The sequence below is a fragment of the Bos taurus genome, chromosome 19, assembly GCF_002263795.3.
Source record: "Bos taurus isolate L1 Dominette 01449 registration number 42190680 breed Hereford chromosome 19, ARS-UCD2.0, whole genome shotgun sequence".
Taxonomy (NCBI): domain Eukaryota; kingdom Metazoa; phylum Chordata; class Mammalia; order Artiodactyla; family Bovidae; genus Bos; species Bos taurus.
The window spans coordinates 31,088,053-31,110,194 of NC_037346.1; the positions used below are offsets into that span (position 1 = coordinate 31,088,053).

At 43.8% G+C, this 22,142-nt stretch overlaps 1 protein-coding gene across 4 annotated transcripts in view; it reads left to right on the top strand.

Moving 5' to 3' along the window:
- Positions 1-8,807: 8,807 nt before the first annotated feature.
- Positions 8,808-22,142, top strand: part of MYOCD (myocardin) — a 91,859-nt gene continuing 78,524 nt past the window's right edge. For 2 of the 4 annotated variants that reach the window (XM_002695810.7, XM_015458753.3), the window contains exon 1: positions 9,395-9,766. In XM_002695810.7, coding sequence (XP_002695856.3) covers positions 9,712-9,766 — 55 coding nt within the window. In that variant the 5' untranslated portion in view covers positions 9,395-9,711. Of the gene's footprint in view, positions 8,904-9,394; positions 9,767-22,142 lie in introns of those variants that run through there. The other 2 variants (XM_059878504.1, XM_010816079.4) reach the window with 2 other exon arrangements.

The window sequence follows — 22,142 nt, forward strand, 5'->3', positions numbered from 1 at the left end:
CCCTTGGCTGTTTGCTGAAATGATTCGATTTCTTTTTTTAGTTTCCTTTTACTGAGAGGAGCTGAGGATATTATGGGTTAATGAACCTCCCACTATGAACGGTCTTGCCTATTGTCATCGCTGATTGCAACAGCACTTGGGTTTCCCCCTTTTCAGACATTCTCACTTGGAGCATAGTGATTATAACAGTCAGATGTCAGTTCATCTATTCCAACTCCCCAAGTAATATTTCCAAAGCAAGAGAAATGTCCTCCCTACACTACTTCCCCTAAAACTAAAAGCTCCCCCTCCCTGATTCACAGCCCTGGAAACCCGGGGGTGAGACAGAGATGAGGTTTGGAAAGCTCTTGACTGATTGGGGTCCAGGAGGAGTCCATGCTTGCCTGCCCGCCCTGACCTGGCCAGGCGGTGTGTCTCCATTCCTTGGCCGTAATAGGCGTCCTGGTTAATGAGAGTAGACATGCGTGATTCGTAAGGTCATCTGAAGCGGGTCAGGGATTTATGGGCCTCCATTCTGTTTTCTGGGGAGCGGGGGAGATGGCAGGCAACTGATGCAAAGGGAGGAGTTGGGAAACAGAATGTGACCAGTTGCAAAAAAAAAAAGATTTGGAAGAGAAAGCAGACTCCCACATCAGAGCACACTTTATGAACCAGAAGCAGTTTCGTCATCTCTGGAAAGTGTGTAAGGTTGTATCAGGCTCTGAATGGAGTGAATCAGAACCAAACAGTCCCTACACCAACCCCTGTTACAATGACTATTTGAAAACCATCATTTAAGATGCCTTGGCAGAGATGAAGCCTCTCAGATGTATCCAGAGCCCTCAAGAAGTTCATAATATAGTTGCAGAAGAGATGATCAAAAACCAGAAACACTACTCTATAGACAATAATTCAAACACAAAGTATGTCAAAGGGCAGTTTATGACAACAGGAGTAATACAAGAAAATAGTAAAATAGAACGAAAGGAAAAATATTAGGCAATGAGTTACAGATAAATGAAAATGACATTTCTGACCCCCAATAGCTGAGAAACTAGTGAAGAGATTTTCATGTAAAAAATAATGGATAATACTCCTTGACAAATGCAATAACAGAGGTATAAGCAAGATATGAAAAGAGCAAAGCAAAGCGGGTGTGATTAATTCTGCCTGGGACTGTCAGAGGTTTTCTCAATAAGGTAAAATTTGATTTTTTTTATTTTATTGGAGTATAATTGCCTTACAATATTGTATTCGTTTCTGCTGTGCAACAAGGTGAATCAGCTGTATGTATACATATATCCCCTCCCTCTTACATCTCCCTCCCTCCCGCCCCATCCCAGCTCACTAGGTCATCACAGAGTACCAGGATGAGCGTTCTGTGGTAGACAGCAGCTTCCCACCAGCTCTCTCTCACATGTGGTAGTGGATATACATCAATGCTACTCTCCCAATTCGTCCATCCCGCTCCTTCCCCCCTGCCTTGCCCACATGTCCATTCTCTACACCTGCGTCTCTATTCTTGCCCTGCAGATAGATTCATCAGTACCATTGTTCTAGAGTCCTCATATATGCATCAATAGACGTTATTTGTTTTTCTCTTTCACTCTGTATGACAGACTCTAGGTCAATCCACATCACTACAAATGACCCAATTTCATTCCTTTTTATGGCTGAGAGTTGGACACGACTGAGCGACTGGACTGAACTGAGTATGTAGGATGTCTCTAGACAGAGAAAGGATACTAGGCATTCTAGGTAATACAAACAGGAAAGTGCTGGGAGCCAGCGTATTGCATATTGAGTGCATAGTGCATATTGAGTGCAGCACTTTCCACAGCATCATCTTTCAGGATCTGGAATAGCTCAACTGGAATTCTGTCACTGCCGGGAGCCAGCGTGAGGAACTCCTCCCGTGGCAAAGGTCATGAGGAAGGAGGCTCGGCATACGCAAAGGCGGGATCGAGCCTCAGGAGTCCCCCTGGAAATTCTCGAGCATCTACCCCCAAACCAGAGTCTGCCTACTTTCTGCTTTGTGCTTTCACCTACACCTCTGACTTTATGGGGAGCTGTCCCCCACTACCTCTCTCTGAAAAAAGAGTTAACTTATAGCTCCAGTTAATGAAGTTCCTGGGTGTGACAGTGTTTCAACCTACAAACTCCTTTGGAAATCCTCTAGCCTGCCTGAATAGGTTTTTCCGGCCACATGTGATTGCTCAGAGCCTCCCAACTGTGAGAGGCAGGAGATGTTCTAAACTGTCTAAACACAGATTCCTTTGAGTAGTTAAAAGATTGATTAGAAATTATATTGGTAAAGGGTTTTTCACTTGTTGGGCCAATGTTTGCTGCTAAGTCTCCATACCCCTTACCTACTGTGTCCTTGGCAGTGTATTGATTGATATAATGGGTGTATAGAAATGGAAGTAGTAGCCTCAATGTTTGTAACCTTGGACCCTTGAGTTAATTCTTTTCTTGATTGAGCCCACCTCACCTTTGCCCTATAGGAATGCAGCTTTGTCCAATGCTTTTTTGGAGGCTGTCACCTGACTTTGGAATAATCACCTTTAGAGAAAAATAAGTTTCTTAAAATGTTAACAGGCCTCTGGGCCAGAAGATGATGCAAATCACCTAAACTTTTGCATATGATAAGTTTGCAGGAAGAAAGCCTGGCTTACTGCATGACTCTACCCCTTCCCCCATTATCCTCTATGCATAACTTAAGGTATAAAAACTACTTTGGAAAATAAAGTGCGGGCCTTGTTCACCGAAACTTGGTCTCCCCATGTCGTTCTTTCTCTCACCTTCTGGCTGAATTATTCAGCCTCTTTTCTCCACTGAATTTACTCACTGAGCTATCCTTATTTCAGCCTCTTTTCTCCACTGAATTTCCTCACTGAGCTATCCTCATTCTATTACTCTTTATATCTTTGATGAATATTTAAATAAATAGGTCGCTGATGCCATCTCTCCTTTGAATACCCTGGATCAGCCGGGGCTGGACCCCAGCAGGAAAGGAAGAAAGAGAGAAAAGACTCAGTGTTTTTAAAATCCTTTGTTACTGTGCGTATACAGAGAATGAAGTAGGAAGAAAGGCAGGAAATAAAGTAAGAGTTAATGGGGACAGATTATGTGGGGTTTTCCATGTCATACTTAAGGGTGTGGACATTATCCTTTGGCACTAGGGAGCCAAAGAAGGGTGTAGGCAGGAAGCAGACTGATCCTGCTTATGACTTAGAAATATCACCTTGATGACAACATGGAGATGAATTGGAGCAGGGAAAGAGGAGGGGGACCACTCAAAAGACACTTGAAATATACCAGGAAAAAAACAAGGGGTGGGGGCTTGAAGTAAGGAAGAGACATTAGGAGCAAATTAAGGGGTAGGTTAGGAGGTATTTAGGAGGAGAATGGAAAAGCATGGTGAAAGCTTGGGGGTGGGGAAAACACAGGGTGTGGACAGTAAGCCATCACCCAAGCCAGAAACTCAGGGGTGGATCTCCCCTTCACTTGATAGGAACTGCTGGGAAAGGAATAGTTTCGTAGGGAAACTTGGCAAGAGGGAGTACAAGATAGGTTTTGTACCTCTTATTTTCAAAGAAACCCCAGTGGAGAAGGCATTTGAATACATGAGAAAGGACCAACATTGCCTGATGCCCGAGAGAATCTAGAGACAAAAACTGACAAGTGTCTATTGAACAAGTGGGTCATTACTTGTCATCTTGGTGCCCCTGCAGAATAGACAATACAAAGGGGAATTGAAGAATTTGCACCACATCCATGGCACCCACCCAAGACTGAATGACAACCCTGAGTCCAGCTGTGGGCAGTGCGCTTTCATCTTCCATACCCTCCATGGCAAGCAAGTCACAGCAGTGTGACAGGCTCTTGCATATACCCTGGGCCAGGGACACCACCATGCCTTAAATTCAGCACCAACCAGCCTAATGGAGCTGAGATGACTGGAGTAGTTTGAGTCAAACACTGTTAGATGTATTTTTTTTTTTTAAAGAATTGAGGTACAGTTGTTGGCTTCCCTGTTAGGTCAGCTGGTAAAGAATCCACCTGCAATGCTAGAGATCCCGGTTCAATTCCTGGGTCAGGAAGATTTGCCTGGAGAAGGGATAGGCTACCCACTCAAGTATTCTTGGGCTTCCCTGGTGACTCAGATGGTAAAGAGTCCACCTGTAATGTAGGAGACATGGGTTCGATCTCTGGGTTGGGAAGATCCCCGGGAGGAGGAAATGACAACCCTCTCCAGTATTCTTGCCTGGAGAATCCCCATGGACAGAGGAGCCTGGCAGGCTGTACAGTCCATAGTGTCACAAAGAGTTGGACACGACTGAGCAACTAAGCACAGTACAGTTGATTTACAGCGTTGTGTTAATTTCTACTGTACAACAAAGTGATTCAGATATATATATATGTGTGTGTGTGTATATATATATATATATATATACATCCTTTTATTTTTTTCATTATGGTTTATCATAGGATATTGAATATAGTTCCCCATGCGGTACAATAGAACCTTGTTGTTTATCCATTCCATATATAATAACTTAACCTCTGCTAAGCCCAACCCCCTCCCCCTTGGCACCTACAAGTCTGTTCCCTGTGAGTCTGTTTCTACTTCATAGATACATCCATTTACGTCCCATTTTAGATTCCACGTATAAATGATATCATATGGGATTAGTCTTTCTCTGTCTGACTTACTTCACTTAGTGCGATCATTTCTAGTTGCATCCATGCTGTTGCAAATGGCATTACTGTGTTCTTTTGTGGCTGTGTAATATTCCACTGTGTATATGCACCACATCTTCTTAATCCATTCATCTGTCAATGGACATTCATGTTGTCTCCATGGCCTCGCTCTTGTAACTCCTGCTGCTATGAACACAGGGGAAGATGATGATGATGAGACGATGTTAGTCATTCAGTTGTGTCCAACTCTTTGCAACTTCATGCACTGTAGCCCACCAGGCCTCTCTGTCCATGGCATTTCCCAAGCAAGAATACTGGAGTGGGTTGTCATTCCCTTCTCCAGGGGATCTTCCCAACTCAGGGATCAAACCTGTGTTTCCTGTATTGCAGGCTGATTCTTTACTGTCTGAGTCACCAGGGAAGCCCATAGGGGCCAGATGCACATTCTTTATTTCAGATCTACACTCCTCCCCACCTCTTAAAGTTAGAGCATCAAGGAAGAAGCAGAATAGTAGGCAAAATGCATATGCATGACTTTTCAACACAGTGACCCTATTCTGCAAAAGTGCCCAACCCAGTGGCTCTAACTCTGAATTATCAAATTAGATTCCCTTGTCTTGGGCAGGGGTGAGACAGAGAAGGAAAGGTGAGAGGCATTGCTGGCAGGCAGAGGAAGAAGAAGGAGCTGTGACCAAAACTCTCAACTGAAACTACTTTCTTCATATTTGTTTAACTTAAGAGTGAAGTCATTCAGTCATGTCCTACTCTTTGCGACCCCATGGACTATAGGCTGCCAGGTTCCTCCATCCATGGGATTTTCCAGGCAAGAATACTGGAGTGGGTTGCCATGTCCTTCTCCAATTGTTTAACTTAAAGTCTTTGTTTAAATCAGGCCAAAGTCCTTTTGTATTCACATTCATAAGAGAAAACAGGCTATGTTAATAGAGTGGTTCATATGAGTTCCATCTGAGATTTCATTGCTGGTGTAATAATGACATGGGATTTCTGGTTTATTGGGAGTTTTGGGGGGTCCTGCCACTCTATTCTAGTCCTTAGAGATCCAAGATCATGTCTGCTTCATCTTTATAACCCCTAGAGTTCTAGAACACATTCTGTGCTTTATACACATTTCTGGTATTGAAACTGATAGGAAATTGAGAAATTTATAGGCAGAGGCTGAATTCCTTAAATGGGTGATTGGTAGTCCAGATTCACCCCTCCCTTCTGGAATCTAGATAGAGACCCTTGGAGGTCAGAGCACAGATGTCATCACAGGGGTCACCAAGCAGAACCACAAGTCTCCCCGAGCTCACACACGTTTCACCGGCCTCAGAGGTAGATTTACTGGGAAGGCAATGGGGGTCCCCCATCTTGCACTGGCAGTATGGGTACCTCGAGGAGCTGGGAATTCTCCAGAGTTCCAGGTGGGAAAGGGAAGCCAGGTTGTAACTGGGAAACATTTCTGTGTTGCTATTTCTGGTCAGTTGACCATGCATCTCAGAAGACTTGAATCACTCCAGGTCACAAGGGTAGCTTAGATTCAAATGGAGATCTCCCTGGCAGCTCTTGTCTCTCCCTTACATCACATCCCATCCCAGGCTCTCTCCGGGTCTCAGGGGGAGAGCAAGTCCCCTGAGAAGTATAGCCGCTGTGATCAAATTGCAAGAAAGAGGCTTGGGGGCCTGTGGTGCTGTGTTAGCCCGCTGCTCTCAAAACACAGCAGCCTGGAAGATCAGCTTCCCTGGGGATATCCTCTTTTAAATTCCACCAAAATTTTTTTCCAGAAAAATTGCTTGCATAGAGAGGGGGATGGATGAGCTTCTATATGAGCGTATTTATATCCATAGATATTCCATGCCATAGGCGGTATAAATCCCAGAGAGAAGATGTCAGCAGCTCCATGCTCAGATGGGAAACTTAAGGAAGGCTACAGTTACTAGTATTTCTTAAACATACTCAAAAAAGAAACTACACTTCCAGACACACACACACACACACTCTCTCTCTCTCTCTTTTTTTCCTCTCTCTTTCTCTCCGTCTCTCTCTCCCTTGCTCAGGCCTGCAGAGGAAAAACAATCTACTCCTGTCCAACTCATCTGGGTCAGGCAGACCCTTATCCCAACTTTCACTGCAAGAAGAGTTCTCTGCCAAGTTGCCATGTATCTCTCTTCAGCTCCACAACCCTCAGGATAAAAATCTGTTTGGCTTTTTTTTTTTTTTTTTATGTGGCTCAGAATAGTTTTTTCTCTACTCAGATCATTTAGCAACATTCCTTCTTCTACCAGTCTCTCCCCTGTCAAGTACCTCCCTGTCACAGGCATCTCAAAGCTGGCCAGGGTTCTTCCAGGCCCCAGGGCATCTCTATTCCCAAATCTTCCTCCCCTTGACCTCTTTTCATTGAAGATCAGGAGCCTGGGGTTCAACCAAGGACAAGAACATGCTGGTAGGGAAAGTGGTCACTTTGTGTCACAAATAACATAATGCCACTACCCCCTATGTTCACATCTTAACCCCAGGAATCTGTATTTTCCATCACATGGCGAAGAAGAGTTAAAGAATGCATGTAGGGACCTCCCTTGCAGTCCAGTGGTTAAGACTCTGTGCTTCCAGTGCAGGGGGTGTGGGTTTGATCCCTGCTTGGGGAACTAAGTTTTCACATGCCACATGGCATGGCCGAAAAATGAAAAGTAAATTTTTTGTTTGCTTCCATATTTATTTCCTTTTAAAATGAATTATATTTGCATGCTCTTTACCTATTTTTTCTTTTTTCAAAAAAAATATTTTTAATTGAAGAATGATTGCTTTACAATATTATGTTGGCTTCCAACATACATCAACATGAATCAGCCATAGGTATACATAAGTCCCCTCCTTCCTAAACCTGCCTGCCACCTCCCATCCCATCCCAACCCTCTAGGTAAAATTATATAGCCAGTGGAAATGTACTGTATGAGGCAGAAAGCTCAAATCCAGTGCACCACGATAACCTAAAAATATTTTTTTAATATTATATAATAAAAAGATGCAGGTGGAATTAAGATTGATAATCAGCTGACCTTACCACAGGGTTTATCCAAGGTAGGCCCAGTATAATCACAAGGTCCTTAAACGTGGACGAGGGGGACAAAGGGGAGAGGGCAGAGCCATCTCACGTGAGAATAACTGGGCCCATCAAGATGACTTTGAACCTGAAGAAGCCACGAGACATAAAACATGGGCGCCCTCTAGAAGCTGGAAAGGGCAAGGAAACAGTTCTCCCCTAAATCTTCCACAAGGGAAGGTGGTCCTGATAAGACTAGAAGGTTAGCCGGGTGAGACCCACTGTGGACTTGTCACCACCAGAACTGCAAGATAATAAATCTGTGTTATATGAAATTACTCAAGGTGTAATTTATTCCAGCAAGACTAGGAGACTGAGGTCTTCTGCAGGAGCATGTGGCACAGAACCTGAGCTGCTCATGAGCTCATCCTCGGAAAACAGGCCTCCAGGGACAGGACCCTATTTCCAAGAGGAACAAGGACCCGACTGCTCTGCCTCTCTGATGTGTCAGGAGTCAGATGGTCTATTCCAGAACATCTCAGTTATGCAAACTGCTGGTCAGATCCCAAGGACCCGAGCATATGGGCAAGGCCCAAACTCAGAGCATTACAGGTTGTCCCAGGAGGTATGGTCGCATCAAGTCTTCATCTGTCACCCACTTATCTTGGAAGGGTTTTGCACTCTAAGACAATAAGCAGGCATGTATGTAAGTAACAGATGCTTACTTCGAGGCCCACATGCGTAGAACGTTGCAGATAAATTTAACCCAACGCTGTATGTGTATATAGTTTAGTTTTTATTTTCTGTGCTGCTAACAAGCAAACTTCTTCAGGTCTTGAGAGCAGGTTTCATTTACAGAGGCGCCTAGCACATCTGGCACATTCTGGATGCGCAATCCCTCGGGGTCGGATTCGAGATGGATTTGCCCCTCAGGAAGGAGGGACCCCCTCCTGGGAAAAGTCAGTCTTTCCAACCTGAACCCAAGCCCAGGTCCGACATCCCTCTGCTCCTGAGACTCTCCCTCCTTGAGCCCCGCCCAAGGGAAGGAAGCTCTTCAAAGGGCTTCCAACTCTTGCCTCTCCCCCTGGAGGGAGAGCATTGAGCCCCGGCTGGATCTGCAGCCATTCTGACTCCTAGAAAAATGAAAGGCGTTTCGTTTTCTCCGTGGACGTGTGTCCAGGTTTGATACGGGAACTGCGGGATGTTTGTTCGGTCTCTGCCTCTGCAGACGGGGAGAGAACGTGAGGACCCTGGGAACCCTGGGATCCTAGGTTATTTGTCAGAGCTCCGTGCGCCCCGGGAGCGCGGGAGCGCAAGTGTCCCCCTGGGGTGGTACACACGCACAGCCTACAGCCCCCCCGCCGTCTCCCAGGCTTCGGGCAAGGAAAGTCCGCTCCCCGGGGGTCCCCACCCTCCCACCTGGCCCGCCCCCTACGCGCCGGGCGCCGCGCCCCTCCGCTCCTCTTCTCCCCGGCTCCGCCCCCCGCCCGCGCCCCCGCATCCCGGCCTCCCACCCCCGCGCAGCCCGAATCCAGACCGGCTCCCGGGACTCCGGCGGCTGAGAGTCCCGGGCGCCGCTCGCTCCTCCTGATTGGTTGAGCTCCTGTCAGTAGTAAAAAAGGATCAGATAGCAAACTGGGGACCTTCATAAAGGCGTGGTGGGGATGCTCGAGGAGCGGGCAGCCTATGACATCAGCCGCGCACGCCTGGGATGCCCGCGGCGCCCGGCCAGACCCCGAGGAGGCGCAGGGTCCCGCCGGCCGAGAGCGCAGTAGCCCCGCTGCGGCGAGGGGGGAGGCCGCCGCTTTCCGGGGACACTGGTTTCGGTCCCTGGCTGCCGCTGTACTCCTACCCAGGGGAGCTCGAGGAGAGTTGGATGAATTCTGGGTTGTTCACTGCGGTCAGCTGAGCTCCCGGGAGCCCGTTCCTGGTGGACATCAGGGGGCGTCTGGCTAAGGGACCAGCGGCTCTCTGAGACTCAACTCAACATGACACTCCTGGGGTCTGAGCACTCTTTGCTGATTAGGACCAAGTTCAGATCAGGTAGGGCGAAGACACTGAGCGTTCCTTCTTCAGCTCTTCCTCCTCTTCTACGTCTCAGCTGCACACTGCTTCCAGTGCGCGTTTCAGAGCCCGCCTTGGCTCCTGCACCTCTGTCCCCCAGAAGCACATTTGGGAAGTCAAGAATTTTATGAGCCTGGGTGGTGGGGCGTGGGGGGGGGGTGGCTTTCATGTCTTCTGTTGTCAATGCTTTGAGCCGCAGAGTGTGGTTTGGTTTGTGAGAAGGCCAATCCCTTTATTTTTGTTTCTGTATCTGTGTCTAGAAAAAAAAAAAAAAATTAGTTGTGGGGGGAGGGTGCATCCCAAAAGGAATAACCTTGAAAATGAGCTCATGGGGATTTCAGGTTTGAGAGCTGAGAACTGTGAGAAGATGAACCTGGCGCTGGACATTACATACAGGAGCCACTTCAAATGTAGCTAATCCAAACAAATGTATTTCCCAAAAAAAGTCACTTGGGGAAAGTAAAAATAGCAAATTTGGAGCGCACCAAGTATTCAAAATGACATCACTGTAGGGAAAAAAAAAAGTCTAGTGCCACAAATATTTTTTCCCAAACCATCTGATATTTATAAATGGAGACTTTCCCCCCAAATTTCTGTCCCAATAGAGAAACTTCTCCGCGGACACTGAGGGAAGGTGAGTGGGGAAGGAGACGGGGCCTTTAACTGCCCTGCAAACAGGCCGCTGCGTGTACTTGCCCCTGGAAGATATTGGTGTGCGGGTCTGCACGCCGAGACAGGGACAGTTCTTCAGTTCTTTGTCAGCAGCTCTGTGTAGAATATTGGTTTTAGAAAAGTGGTGACAAACCGCTCAATAAATGGTACAGCTTCTACCTAGAAGATGCCATGTCTGCATGCTCAGTCGCTGCAGTCGTGACTGACTTTGCAACCCTGTGGACTGTATCGCGCCAGGCTCCTGTGTCCATGCGATTCTCCAGGCAAGAATACTGGAAAGGGTTGCCATGCCCTCCTCCCCGGGAATCTTCCTGACCCAGGGATGGACCCCGCACCTCCTGCATTGGGAGGCCCGGGTTCTTTACCACTACTGCCACCTGGGAAGCCCAGAAGATGCTGTGAGTTACTTTAAACTGTGGTGTGAACATTGCCCATAACAGGTGTTATAAGGATGCTGGCATAGTTTGCTAAGTTTTCCATAGCCTTTCTACATGGGACCACTCAGCATGTCACTTGGAAGGAGGTTACAAAAAATGAGAAGAGTGGATGCTGTAAAGTAGGGCCCTCTGGGACCTCCTTAGGTGCGCCTGGCTTTTAGATGTCTGTGGGATCCCATGGAGATTTTCTATGGCTCTGTACTGTCAAAGCGAGATAAAAACTTGAGAACTTGGGCTCAAGACAAAGCGCCCTGAAACAAGACTCAGCGCCCTGAAGATCCGGGGCGAGTCTGTGAGGCACTACGTTCTGCAGCGGAGTAATCCATCCTTTCCGTGGTGAGGTGAGGTGCTTGGTCCGTTAATCCACTAGAGACACAGAGACACGGCCACCACTTCGCAATTTGGTCAGGACCGCAGGGCAACACTGCCACCTTTCTGAAGAACAGAGGATGTGAGTTTGTTCTGTGAGAAGCTCCACACATTTCCGATGCGCCCTCACCAGTTCCCTGTAGGGCCAGGGGAGGGCCTGGTTTGTCTCTGGATGGATTTGGGAATGTACTTGATAGTGGAATTTCGAAACAGGCTTGTCAAGCGATGCTTCCTTCAGCTGCAGTGCAGAGGAGAGGCGGACGGTTCTCCCAATTCCTGCCTTGGTGGGCTGGTGGAGTCCTGTGTCTCCCAGGCAGATCTTGCAGACCTGGACCCTGGAGCTTCTGAGAACTCCAATGGCAGCCTCACTTTTGTCCTTCTTGGTTTGTTTGTTTGTTTTAACTTGGACATGCTTTTGTGTCACAGAAAGAGTTGCTTTGGGAAAACGTGCTATCAAAGCAGACAAAGGCAGGCTTAATCTTCTACTTTCTATAAACAGAAACAGAGGGTCTGAAAATGGACCAAGTGTTTTGGTCATCTGAGATGTTAGGAGTTGATGATGTCTTGAAAGATAGAGAAGAAGACAAACTGAATGTAAAACTAAGTAGGCATCATTTTTCTTATGTGATTATTCTTCCTGGAGATCATTACTGCTGTAGCTGCAGGAACACAGAAGTCTGGCTGGCAGCTTGAGAGCACAAGGGCCTCTTCAAGAGTCCTCAGTTTACTTTATGGCTAACAATGGATCAAGAAGCCTCTTCTCTGTTTTGATTTCTCTCTCTCTCTCTTTCTCTCTTGTTTTCTTTTTTTTTTTTTCTACTCCTTTTCTTTCACAAACTGCTCAAAATGTAAACTTGTAAAACTCCATCTCACTGCTAATGTTTGCTTTGATAGTAGATTCTGGTGTATTTCATTTAAAATGTTTCAAAAAGCAGGAAACAATTGTTCTCTGATCATAGTAAGATGGTAGGACTGGTTTATAAGGGAGCAGATAACTGTTTCCACTCTGAAACTAACATTATGGTAACCGTTTCCAACTGACTTTCTATAAACTTTCTATAAAAGGTATTTGAGTGACCTTGTTATTGAACTATAAAGTCTGCTACCGGAGCAATACGCATGAAAGTTTACATGGACAAACATGTTTAGTGATCTAAATTCATCCTACTGGAATGCCAGACTCCCTGGATTTTTAGCAGGTACCTGTTCTTATCAGCTGTGTAACCTGAAACCTTAGATAAATTACATAATTTTCTCTGCCTCAATTTGTTTTGTTTGAATAATAAGAAGAATCATAAGATTGTTGTGACAAATGTGGTAATACAAGCAGAGCATTAAAAAGAAAATGCCTGGCACTTAGTTAGCCCACAAAAAAAAAATACTGTTCTATTATTCATATTCATTTACAGGGTGGTCCTAGGTTTGACATTTCTTCCCTGTGACTCTTGGTTGCTTCATCTGTAAATGTCTAGGCTAGGTTCGGTGATTTCTCCCACCCTTGAGAAACATTTTATGGTTCTGTGAAAATGCGAAGATTTAGAATACGTGAAACTGTGATCGGGCTGTGTGTCAGTTGGGCATACATCATAGGCAGTTTACTTACATGCAGTCATTTTAGTGTTTTTGAATTAACCACATTTTATTGTATTCCATCTTCTAGTTATGTCGATATCTGTAGTCGGTATCACTGTTGATAATTTTCCTCATTACCATAATCCTCTGCCAGGAAGACACAAGGACCCATATGTGTGCACACATGCACACACACACACACACATACACACACACACCATGCACAAAAGATCAAAAGGAGAGAGAGAGGTCCATTAGTGGGTTTCCCTTTTTAAAAACTATTGTGTTTCTTTTGCTTTGTTCTCTTTTTCTCTTCTTCCCATTCAAACAGCTCATACCAAGGTGGACTCTGGTTTCTGCCATGACCTTGACTCTATCCCCCAGAAATTTAGGGTTGTCAATATTTAGCAAATCAAAATGCAAGATCCCTAGTTGAATTTGAGATAAGCAGTGATTAATTTTTTAGCCTGTTGCAATATTAGGAGCATACTTTCACCTACACTGGACATTCTGCATTTTCTGTGGTAGCTGGGCTATAAAACTATGTATATCACCAAATTTAATTGGTCTCTTCAGATCTCTTTTTTTTTCCCATCTACAAAATAGAGGATTTGAGTGGTTCATCTTTGCAGTCAGTTTTTAAATTTTCCTGAATGAATAGCCTGAGTACTTTTGTAAAGTTTTAGTGACTATAAGCTTCATAAAAGCATCACTATGTCATTTTTTAACTGTCATATCCTTGGGGAACCAGACATAGAGTAGATGTTCAGTAAGTTTGTCTTGCGTGGATTGATGAATAATTCACACCTGCCATCTTTATAATTTGTTGGTTTCGTTCAGTCACTAAATCGTGTCTGACTCTTTTGTGACCCCACGGGCCGTAGCCCGCCAGGCTCCTCTGTCTATGGGATTTCCCAGGCAAGAATACTGGAGTAGGTTGCTATTTCCTTCTCCAGGGGATCTTCCCAACTCAGGGATAGAACCCACGTCTCCTGCTTTGGCAGGCGGGTTCTTTACCACTGAGCCACCAGGGAAGCCCTGACTTTATGATTAGCCCATTATTATCCTAAGATTATTCTGAAGGCAGTCTTTTCAATTGCTTCATATATTCAGTGTTCTTTTCGTAATTTGGAATTTTGCGAGAACTAAACACCATAGCCTGGGTAGCAAAACAACAGACATTTATTTTCTCTGGGGGCTGGAAATCCAACATTACCATCATGGTAATTTTCTGGTCGGAGTTCTCTCCCTGGCTTGCAGACGGTCGCTTTCTCACTGTGTCCTCACATGGCAGAGAGGAAGATAGGCAGACAGACAGCGAGCTCTCTGATCTCTTCTCATAGGACCCTGATCTCATCACGAGGGGCCCACTATCAAGTCCTCGTCTAAATCTAATTATTCCCAAAGGCTTCATCTCCAAGGACATCCCTGATGGTCCAGTGGTTAAGACTCCAATCTCCCAATGCAGAGGATTTTGGTTTGATTCCTGGTTGGGAAATTGGATCCTGCATGCTGCAACTGAAACCCAGCCAGCCAAATAAGTAAAATAAATAAACCAAGTCTGTAAAAAAAAAAAAAAAAATACTATCACATACGGAGGTTAGGGCTTCAGCATGTGAATGTGGTATGTGGTGGGTGGGTGGGGGGCACAGTTCAGTCCATAAGAACAGCTAAGGTCACATACTCATAGGCCCCAGGGGTTAGGATGTACACATCTGTGGGGAAGGAGACATTATTCTACCTTATGATAGTAGCGGCCACTATGTCATTCCTCACTGTAACCCCTCCACATGCCTCTGTCCTACAGACTGTACTTCAGCCCTTTTCCCTGCATATGGATTATCCAGCCTTAATCCCATTGTTGTCCACAGGGTGGTCCCCAGAAGACTCATTTCATAGTATGTTAAAGTTGTTCAGCAGGAAATCTGAGGGATGCAAGGACTTCCTTGGTGGTCCAGGCATTAAGACTTCACCTTCTAAAGCAGGGGGTTCAGGTTCGATCCCTGGTTGGGGATTTCCCTCTCAGGGAAAAAAAACAAAACATGAGACAGAAGCAATATGGTAACAAACTCAATAAAGGCTTCTAAAAAAAAATAGCTCACATCAAAACCAGAAAATGGAAAGAGGGAACAGAGTATAGTGAAAAATTAAATTGGATTTTTAATTGCAGAATTTCTGAAGACTTTACTATTTCTAATGTCAGTTATGAGCTTCTAAAAGGCAGTGATTCCCAGGCATGTTTCACCTTTATTCACACAGCACCTCAGAGGGCAAGTTTAGCTGGACAGACACATCATGGAAAATTTTTTCTGGACAGAGAGCCTCACAGTTTCTGAGCGTGATTTCTCTAACGGGGTTAATCTCTACACATAGGTCGCCGACAGGCCCTCCACACCAGCCAGGTGTAAACTCTGATGCTTTTCCTTCCCCCGCCTCACTCCTCAAACCTCTGTTATTTATTGTCACCAATGCCCCATCCCAGGAATATCCAGCAGAGGCTTATATATAATGCCTGTCCCCTAGGAGCTCACAGGCCACCTGGAAAGTGCTGAACAATGCTATATGAGAGTTACATATTTATGCATTCATTCAACAGACATGCATGAGATATCTCTTTCCTGTTGCCCTTGTAATGGAGTCTGTGTTAGGAGCTGGGAGTCTGTCTGGGGGACAGAAAAGACCTAGCCCATGTTCTCACATGGGATGTTAGAGCCAACCCTCTAATTCTCTGTGTGTGATTCCTTTAAGCTGTGCTGTCTAAAAGCCCATGTGACAACACAGTTAGCTGGATCCTAGAAGATGAGTGTATTTCAAGTCCTAAATAGGAATTTTAAATCTTTTATAAAAACTAGAGGGGGAGGACTTCCCCGATAGTCCAGTGGTTAAGAACTCGCCTTCCAATGCAGGGGGATGTAGGTTCAATCCCAAGTCAGGGAACTAAGATCCCACATGCTGCAGGGCACCACAACCAGAGTGAAGCTGGCGCGATGCAGCCAAAAATAAGTAAATAAATAAATTTTTTTAAAAAGCTAGAGGAATATTCAGTCAGGTCACCTGCCTGAGACCATTACTTTCACCTCATATACTCGGAGGCGCTTGGCTTCCCTAGCATCTTCATTACCATGGCAACACTCCCAAATTCCCCTCCACACCTAACCATCCTTATTATTATCCCTAGCTCTAACCACTACAGCAGACACTAAACTTTTTACTTGGTTATTTGTTTATTTGTCCACGAGGGCAGGAATTTTTGTTTGTTCCTTCATTTTCACTGCTTTCTTCCCTGGCACCGAAAACGGTGATGGGCATAGATTAGGCACTGTTAAAAATGCCTTGAATGAGTACATTTTATTTTCCCACCAAAGACTATTCAGAAACAATAAAAGTAAACGGGGTATGTTTTTATATATATTTTAGGCATATTGGTGTCAAGGGTAGGGGCTTAAAACTAGAACAACAAAAAAAAGAATGAGTGGATATAAATACAGAATTCTGAAAAGTAGTTGCCTCTGAAGTGGGAGACACGGGGAGAGTATATACGAATGTGGTCCAAGGGAAGAGAAAGGTTATCGTGATGCTGGTTTTAGCTTGATTGGTGGTGACATGCATGCTGATTTTTAATCAAATGAATTAAATTGAAAGATGCTTGCTTCTTGGAAGGAAAGCTATGATAAACCTAGACAGCATATTAAAAAGCAGAGATATCACTTTGCCAACACATGTCCATATAGTCAAAGCTATGGTTTTTCCAGTAGTCATGTACAGATGTGAGAGTTAGTCCATAAAGAAAGCTGAGTGCTGAATAATTGATGCTTTCAAATTGTGGTGCTGGAAAAGACTCTTGAGAGTCCCTTTGACCGCAAGGAGATCAAACCAGTCAATAGTAAAGGACATCAACCTTAAATATTCATTGGAAGGACTGATGCTAAAGCTGAAGCTCCATACTTTGGCCACCTGATGCGAAGAGCCAACTCACTGCAAAAGACCCTGATGCTGGGAAGGACTGGAGACAAAGGAGAAGAGGGCTGCAGAGGATGAAATGGTAAGATAGCATCACTGACTCAGTGGACATAAATCCGAGCAAACTCCGGGAGACAGTAAAGGACAGAGGAGCCTGGCATGCTGCAGTCCATGGAGTCGAAAAGAATCAAACACAACTTAGTGGCTGAACAACAACATTCATGGGTCAGTGATGACATTGTGACCTGTACTAAGGACAACAATGAATCCAATTTAATGTACCTGGGATCTTTGGAAAAATGAAAATGTTTTTTAAGACCATAAAGAGTGGCCTTCCTCTTTTATCTGCTACAGTGCATGATAGACACAGTAAGATTTTGTCAAATTGAACTGAACCAAATTTAATGGCTTCTGATCTAATTGAGTTGAACTGGACAATTAATAGAATTGCATGGCAGATGTCCAAGTGCTCAACTGGAGGGATAGGGTTTCATGTACCTCAGAAAAGCCGAACCTGAATAGGAGGTGTTGGAGCATAACGTGGTCTTTCATCTGCTTCATTCTCATGTAGCACGAGCTCACTGGTCCTCTATCGGATAGTGACTAGCTGTCTTGCATCTCTGCCTAGATCAGGAAGGTGAAGTCAGCAAGTGTGTTTCCCAGGTACCAGCCTTTGAAGTCTTATGCCCGCTCTCCAGTGGGTAGAACTTAGACCTATGCAGGAGCCCACACACCCACTCTCTGACTCACAATCTTGGGAAAGTCAGCTCAGCTCACTGGGTACCTGTTTCCATGCTGGCAAAATGGTTCCTGCCATTTGTGAGGGAAAGACCTTCGTAGAATTACTGAGGCTTTCTCTGCATTCCCCATGTGAGAAGGGATTATTTGATCTGGTGGCTTGTGAATTGCACAAGAGAGAGGCATGGAATGGTGAGTTCGATAGACATACATAAGATTTTTTTTAATTAGTTAATTTTGGGCTGCACTGGGTCTTTGTTGCTATGCACAGGCTTTCTCTCGTTGCAGCAAACGGAGGCTACTCTCAAGTTGTGGGGATGGGCTTCTCTTTGTGGGGGCTTCTCTTGTTGTGGAGCACAGGCTCTAGAGCGAGGCTCAGTAGTTGCGGTGCATGGTCTTAGCTACACCATGGCATGTGGAATCTTCCTGGACCAGGGATTGAACCCATGTCCCCAGCATTAGCAGGTGGATTCTTAACCACTGAACCACCATGGAAGTCCTAAATATGATTTTTAAGACATCAGCACAACCATTAGCCAAATAACAAATTTTTGCAGTCTTATGATTTAAGTACTCAGATTTTCAGCTTTATTGAGCAGAGAGCATTTGTTTAAATCAGCGATTTGCAGTCATTTCCATCCTGACATCATCCAGAATAGCTGGTAAGTCAAGCTTTACTTAACTATATTTGAATTGCTTTAAAAAAAATTTTTTTTTTCTGTCACACTGCATGGCTTGTGGGATCTTCGTTCCTTGACCAGGAATTGAGCCCACACCTTCTTCAGTGAGAGTGCAGAATCCTGACTGCTGGACCACCAGAGAATTCTCTGAATTAATATTTTTAGGTAAAAAACAAGGATCTCCAAATTTTGTTACAATAAGATGTATCATTTATTCCCAGAAATTTAGAATAAATAAAGCTGATTCCCAACTTTAATTTTTACAGAGCGTAGCAAAGTGCTCCCTGGAACCACTGAAGAAAGAATCATTTCTTTCTTTTCTCCTGTTATTTGAAGGAAGATAAATTCTCCTATTCCCCTATAGATACTACTAGAATACTTCTCTTACATTTCAGCCACTCCAGTTGATGTTTGCTGTATTCAGATACCTTAGATCATTAGAGAAAGCAATAGGATTCAAGCAGTAGAAGCAGTGGATTAAGCCACTGTAACATTGCAAAATGTATTTATTGGGTCCCCCATCTAGAACGTCAGTCATCACTGGGTATGTGTAGCAATGGTCAGTGATTACAGCCTGTCAAATTCTCAGTATGTCTTGCCTAACATCTCCATCTGAACTGCCTCTCAAGTAAGTTATCCAGCCCTCAATCTGCGTCTCTTTCCCCTTAGACTCTTAAATGGTACAAAGGCATCAGTTCTTTCTCATTAAATATAGTCCAGTAGCCCCCAGGAATGTCCCTATTCCACAGATAATGACTTGAAAATACCCCATAAGCAGCTTTTTACTTTCCTATTTCCGGGAACTCTCCTTTCAGGAAGTCATTCAATTTTGTTGTCCTCACGACTGGTTGGTCTGGCTTCTTATCCGAGGTAAAGTTCCACATGGAACTTTTTTTTTTTCCTCTCCTTTTTTTTTTTTAAATTTTATTTTATTTTTAAACTTTACATAATTGTATTAGTTTTGCCAAATAATCACATGGAACTTTTTGATACTCAGTTTTACAGAGAGTAACCGATGAGGCATAAAATGTTAGAAGAAAATTTTCTTTAAATTTATTTATTTTTCAATTGAAGGATAATTGCTTTATAGAATTGTGTTGGTTTCTGCCAAACATCAACATGAATCAGCCACAGGTATATTTATGTCCCTTCTCTCTTCAACCTTCTTCCCACCTCCCTAGAAGACAGTTTTAAATTTAGTGCCCTCCCCAAACACAGAGAAATGTCAGTAAATGTTATATATTATCTCATTTCTTGATCAAATGGCAATTAAAAAGCATTCTTTTATTTTTTGTATTTTTTAAATTTTTATACAATTTTTAAGTTACTTTCCATTTATAGTTATTACAAAATGTTGACTATATCCCTCATGTTGTATAACACATCCTTGAGCCTATTTTATACCCAGCAGTTTGTACCTCTTAATCCCCTACCCCTATACTGGTCGTCTCCCTCTTCTCCACTGGAAACCACCAGTTTGTTCTCTATATATGTGAGTCTGCTTCTTTCGTTGTTATAATTTAGGTATTATGGCTTGTTGTATTTTTAAAATCCCACATGTCAGTGGTATCATACAACATTTATCTTTTTTTATATGTCTTATTTCACTTAACATAATGCCCTCCAAATCCATCCATGTTGCTGCAAGTGACAAGTTTTCATTCTTCTTTATGGTCAAGTAATATTCCACTGTGTGTAAATACCATGTCTTATTCATCTATTTATCTTTATCCAGGTGTTGATGGACACTCTGGTTATTTCTATATCTTGGCATTTATAGACAATAATATTGTGAATGTTGGGGTGTGTGTATCTTTTCAAATTAACATTTTTTTAATGTATACCCAGGAGTGGAATTGCTGAATCATTTGGTTGTTGTATTTCTAGTGTTTTGAAGAACGTCCATACTATTTTCCGCAGTGGAGGCACCAATTTATATTCCCACCAATAGTGCATGAGGGTTCCCTTTAAACAGAAACTACTTTGAAAGTTGAAATATTTTAAACTCAGCAAATTAGGGATCAAAACATACCAGAAACTACCAGAAGTGTTCAAGCATAGAATAAAGTCTAAAAAGACCCATTCTCAGTGATGATCTCCGGGTATCTAGACAATAAGTAATTTTTAATTTTTCTTATATCCTTTCTTATATTCCTATATTCCTTATTTCAAAGATCTATTCAGTGTCTCCTGCATCTTCTGTAGTCATCAGGAATAACTTGGGTGATTCATACATTAGCAGTGGGCTTTGCTTGCATGTTTATGTTTAAGCCATGGAGTCACAGGAGATAAAGATTCCTGATGGGAAGAGCTGCTGAGCCAAGTTGGCTGAATACCTGGGAGGTTGAAGGTGTTTTAAATTCCCACTAATCCAAGAGCATGTTCACATTCAAACTACAACAGAGAAAACCTGGTCCCCAGCTGAGACTGAACACTGACAATCCCTCTGGTTAATTTATGTCAGAAAATTCCAATATGTATGTTGTGATACAGACCCTGCTGTCTCATTGACCTGGGTTCAGATTGTGGCTCCTCCATTCCTGATCGTGTGAACTTGAGCATATTCTTCAAGCTCTCCTCTTATCCATCTGAGAACATGGGACCAAAAACTGCCCGCTCTGTGGAAATTTTGTGTGGCTGTAGTGAAAAGGCAAATAAAAAGTACTTGATCTAGTACAGGGATGTGCTTGCTGTTGTTCAGTTGCTAAGGTGTGTCCGACTCTGGGACCCCACGGACTGCAGCCTCCAGGCTCCCCTACCCTTCACTCTCTTCCAGAGTTTGTAAAACTCATGTCCATTGAATCAGTGATGCCATTCAACCATCCCTTCTTCTGCTGCCCCCTTCTCCTTTTGCCTTCATGTGTCTATAGACTTCAACAAAGCTAGCACTTTTATTCACAGATTAGTATTCATGATTTTATCCTTGCTGCTGCTGCTGCTAAGTCGCTTCAGTCGTGTCTGACTCTGTGCGACCCCATAGACGGCAGCCCACCAGGCTCCCCCGTCCCTGGGATTCTCCAGGCAAGAACACTGGAGTGGGTTGCCATTGCCTTCTCCTTACCTACATCCATATACTATAGGCTGTTGTACAGTATTTTTAAATACCTTTAATATTATTATAAAATATCAATTTGTTTGTAAATTACCAACCACTAGCCTCTGATGATTATGTCATAAGACTTGCTGCTAACTCTCCTCATTGCTTTCTTTTTTTAAGATATCTTTTAATGTGGACCATTTTTAAAATATTTATTTTACTTGTTTATTTATTTGTCTGTGCCGCGTCTTAGTTACAGCATATGGGATCTAGTTCCCTGACCAGGGATCGAACCCAGGCCCCCATATTGGGAGTGTGGAGTTTTAGCCACTGGATCAACAACAAAGTCCTTGGACCATTTTAATATCTTTACTGAATTTGTTACAATATTGTTTCTGTCTTATGTTTTGGTTTTTTGGGCCTGAGTCATGCGGGATCTAAGCCCCACCCCCCAGCTGGGAGTTGAACCTGCACCCTCTGCATTGGAAAATGAAGTCTTAACCACTGGACAACCAAGGAAGTCCCTCATTCCTTTTCAACCCCAGGTGGTGTTTGCAAGTAATACAGATAATCATTATCACTGCAGCATTTACAATATATTCTATAAATGTTTTATATACATACTATCACTTTCCCTCTCTTTCAAAAAAAACTTTTTGAGGAAGACATTGTTATCATTTTCATTCTCCAGACAGAGGTGGTGGTTGTTCAGCTCAGGTCTTAATGTGTTTCCGGTGAGAGCCGAATCTTGCAAGGTTACCAGTCAGCTCTAAGGATGAGCATGGCTCATGACTGTTCTTCCAGCTCCCCTGATATCCCAGATCCTCCACCTTGACAACTGAAAATGTCATTCTGTCTAAAGCTGAAACCAAGGTGGAGAGCTCTGACTA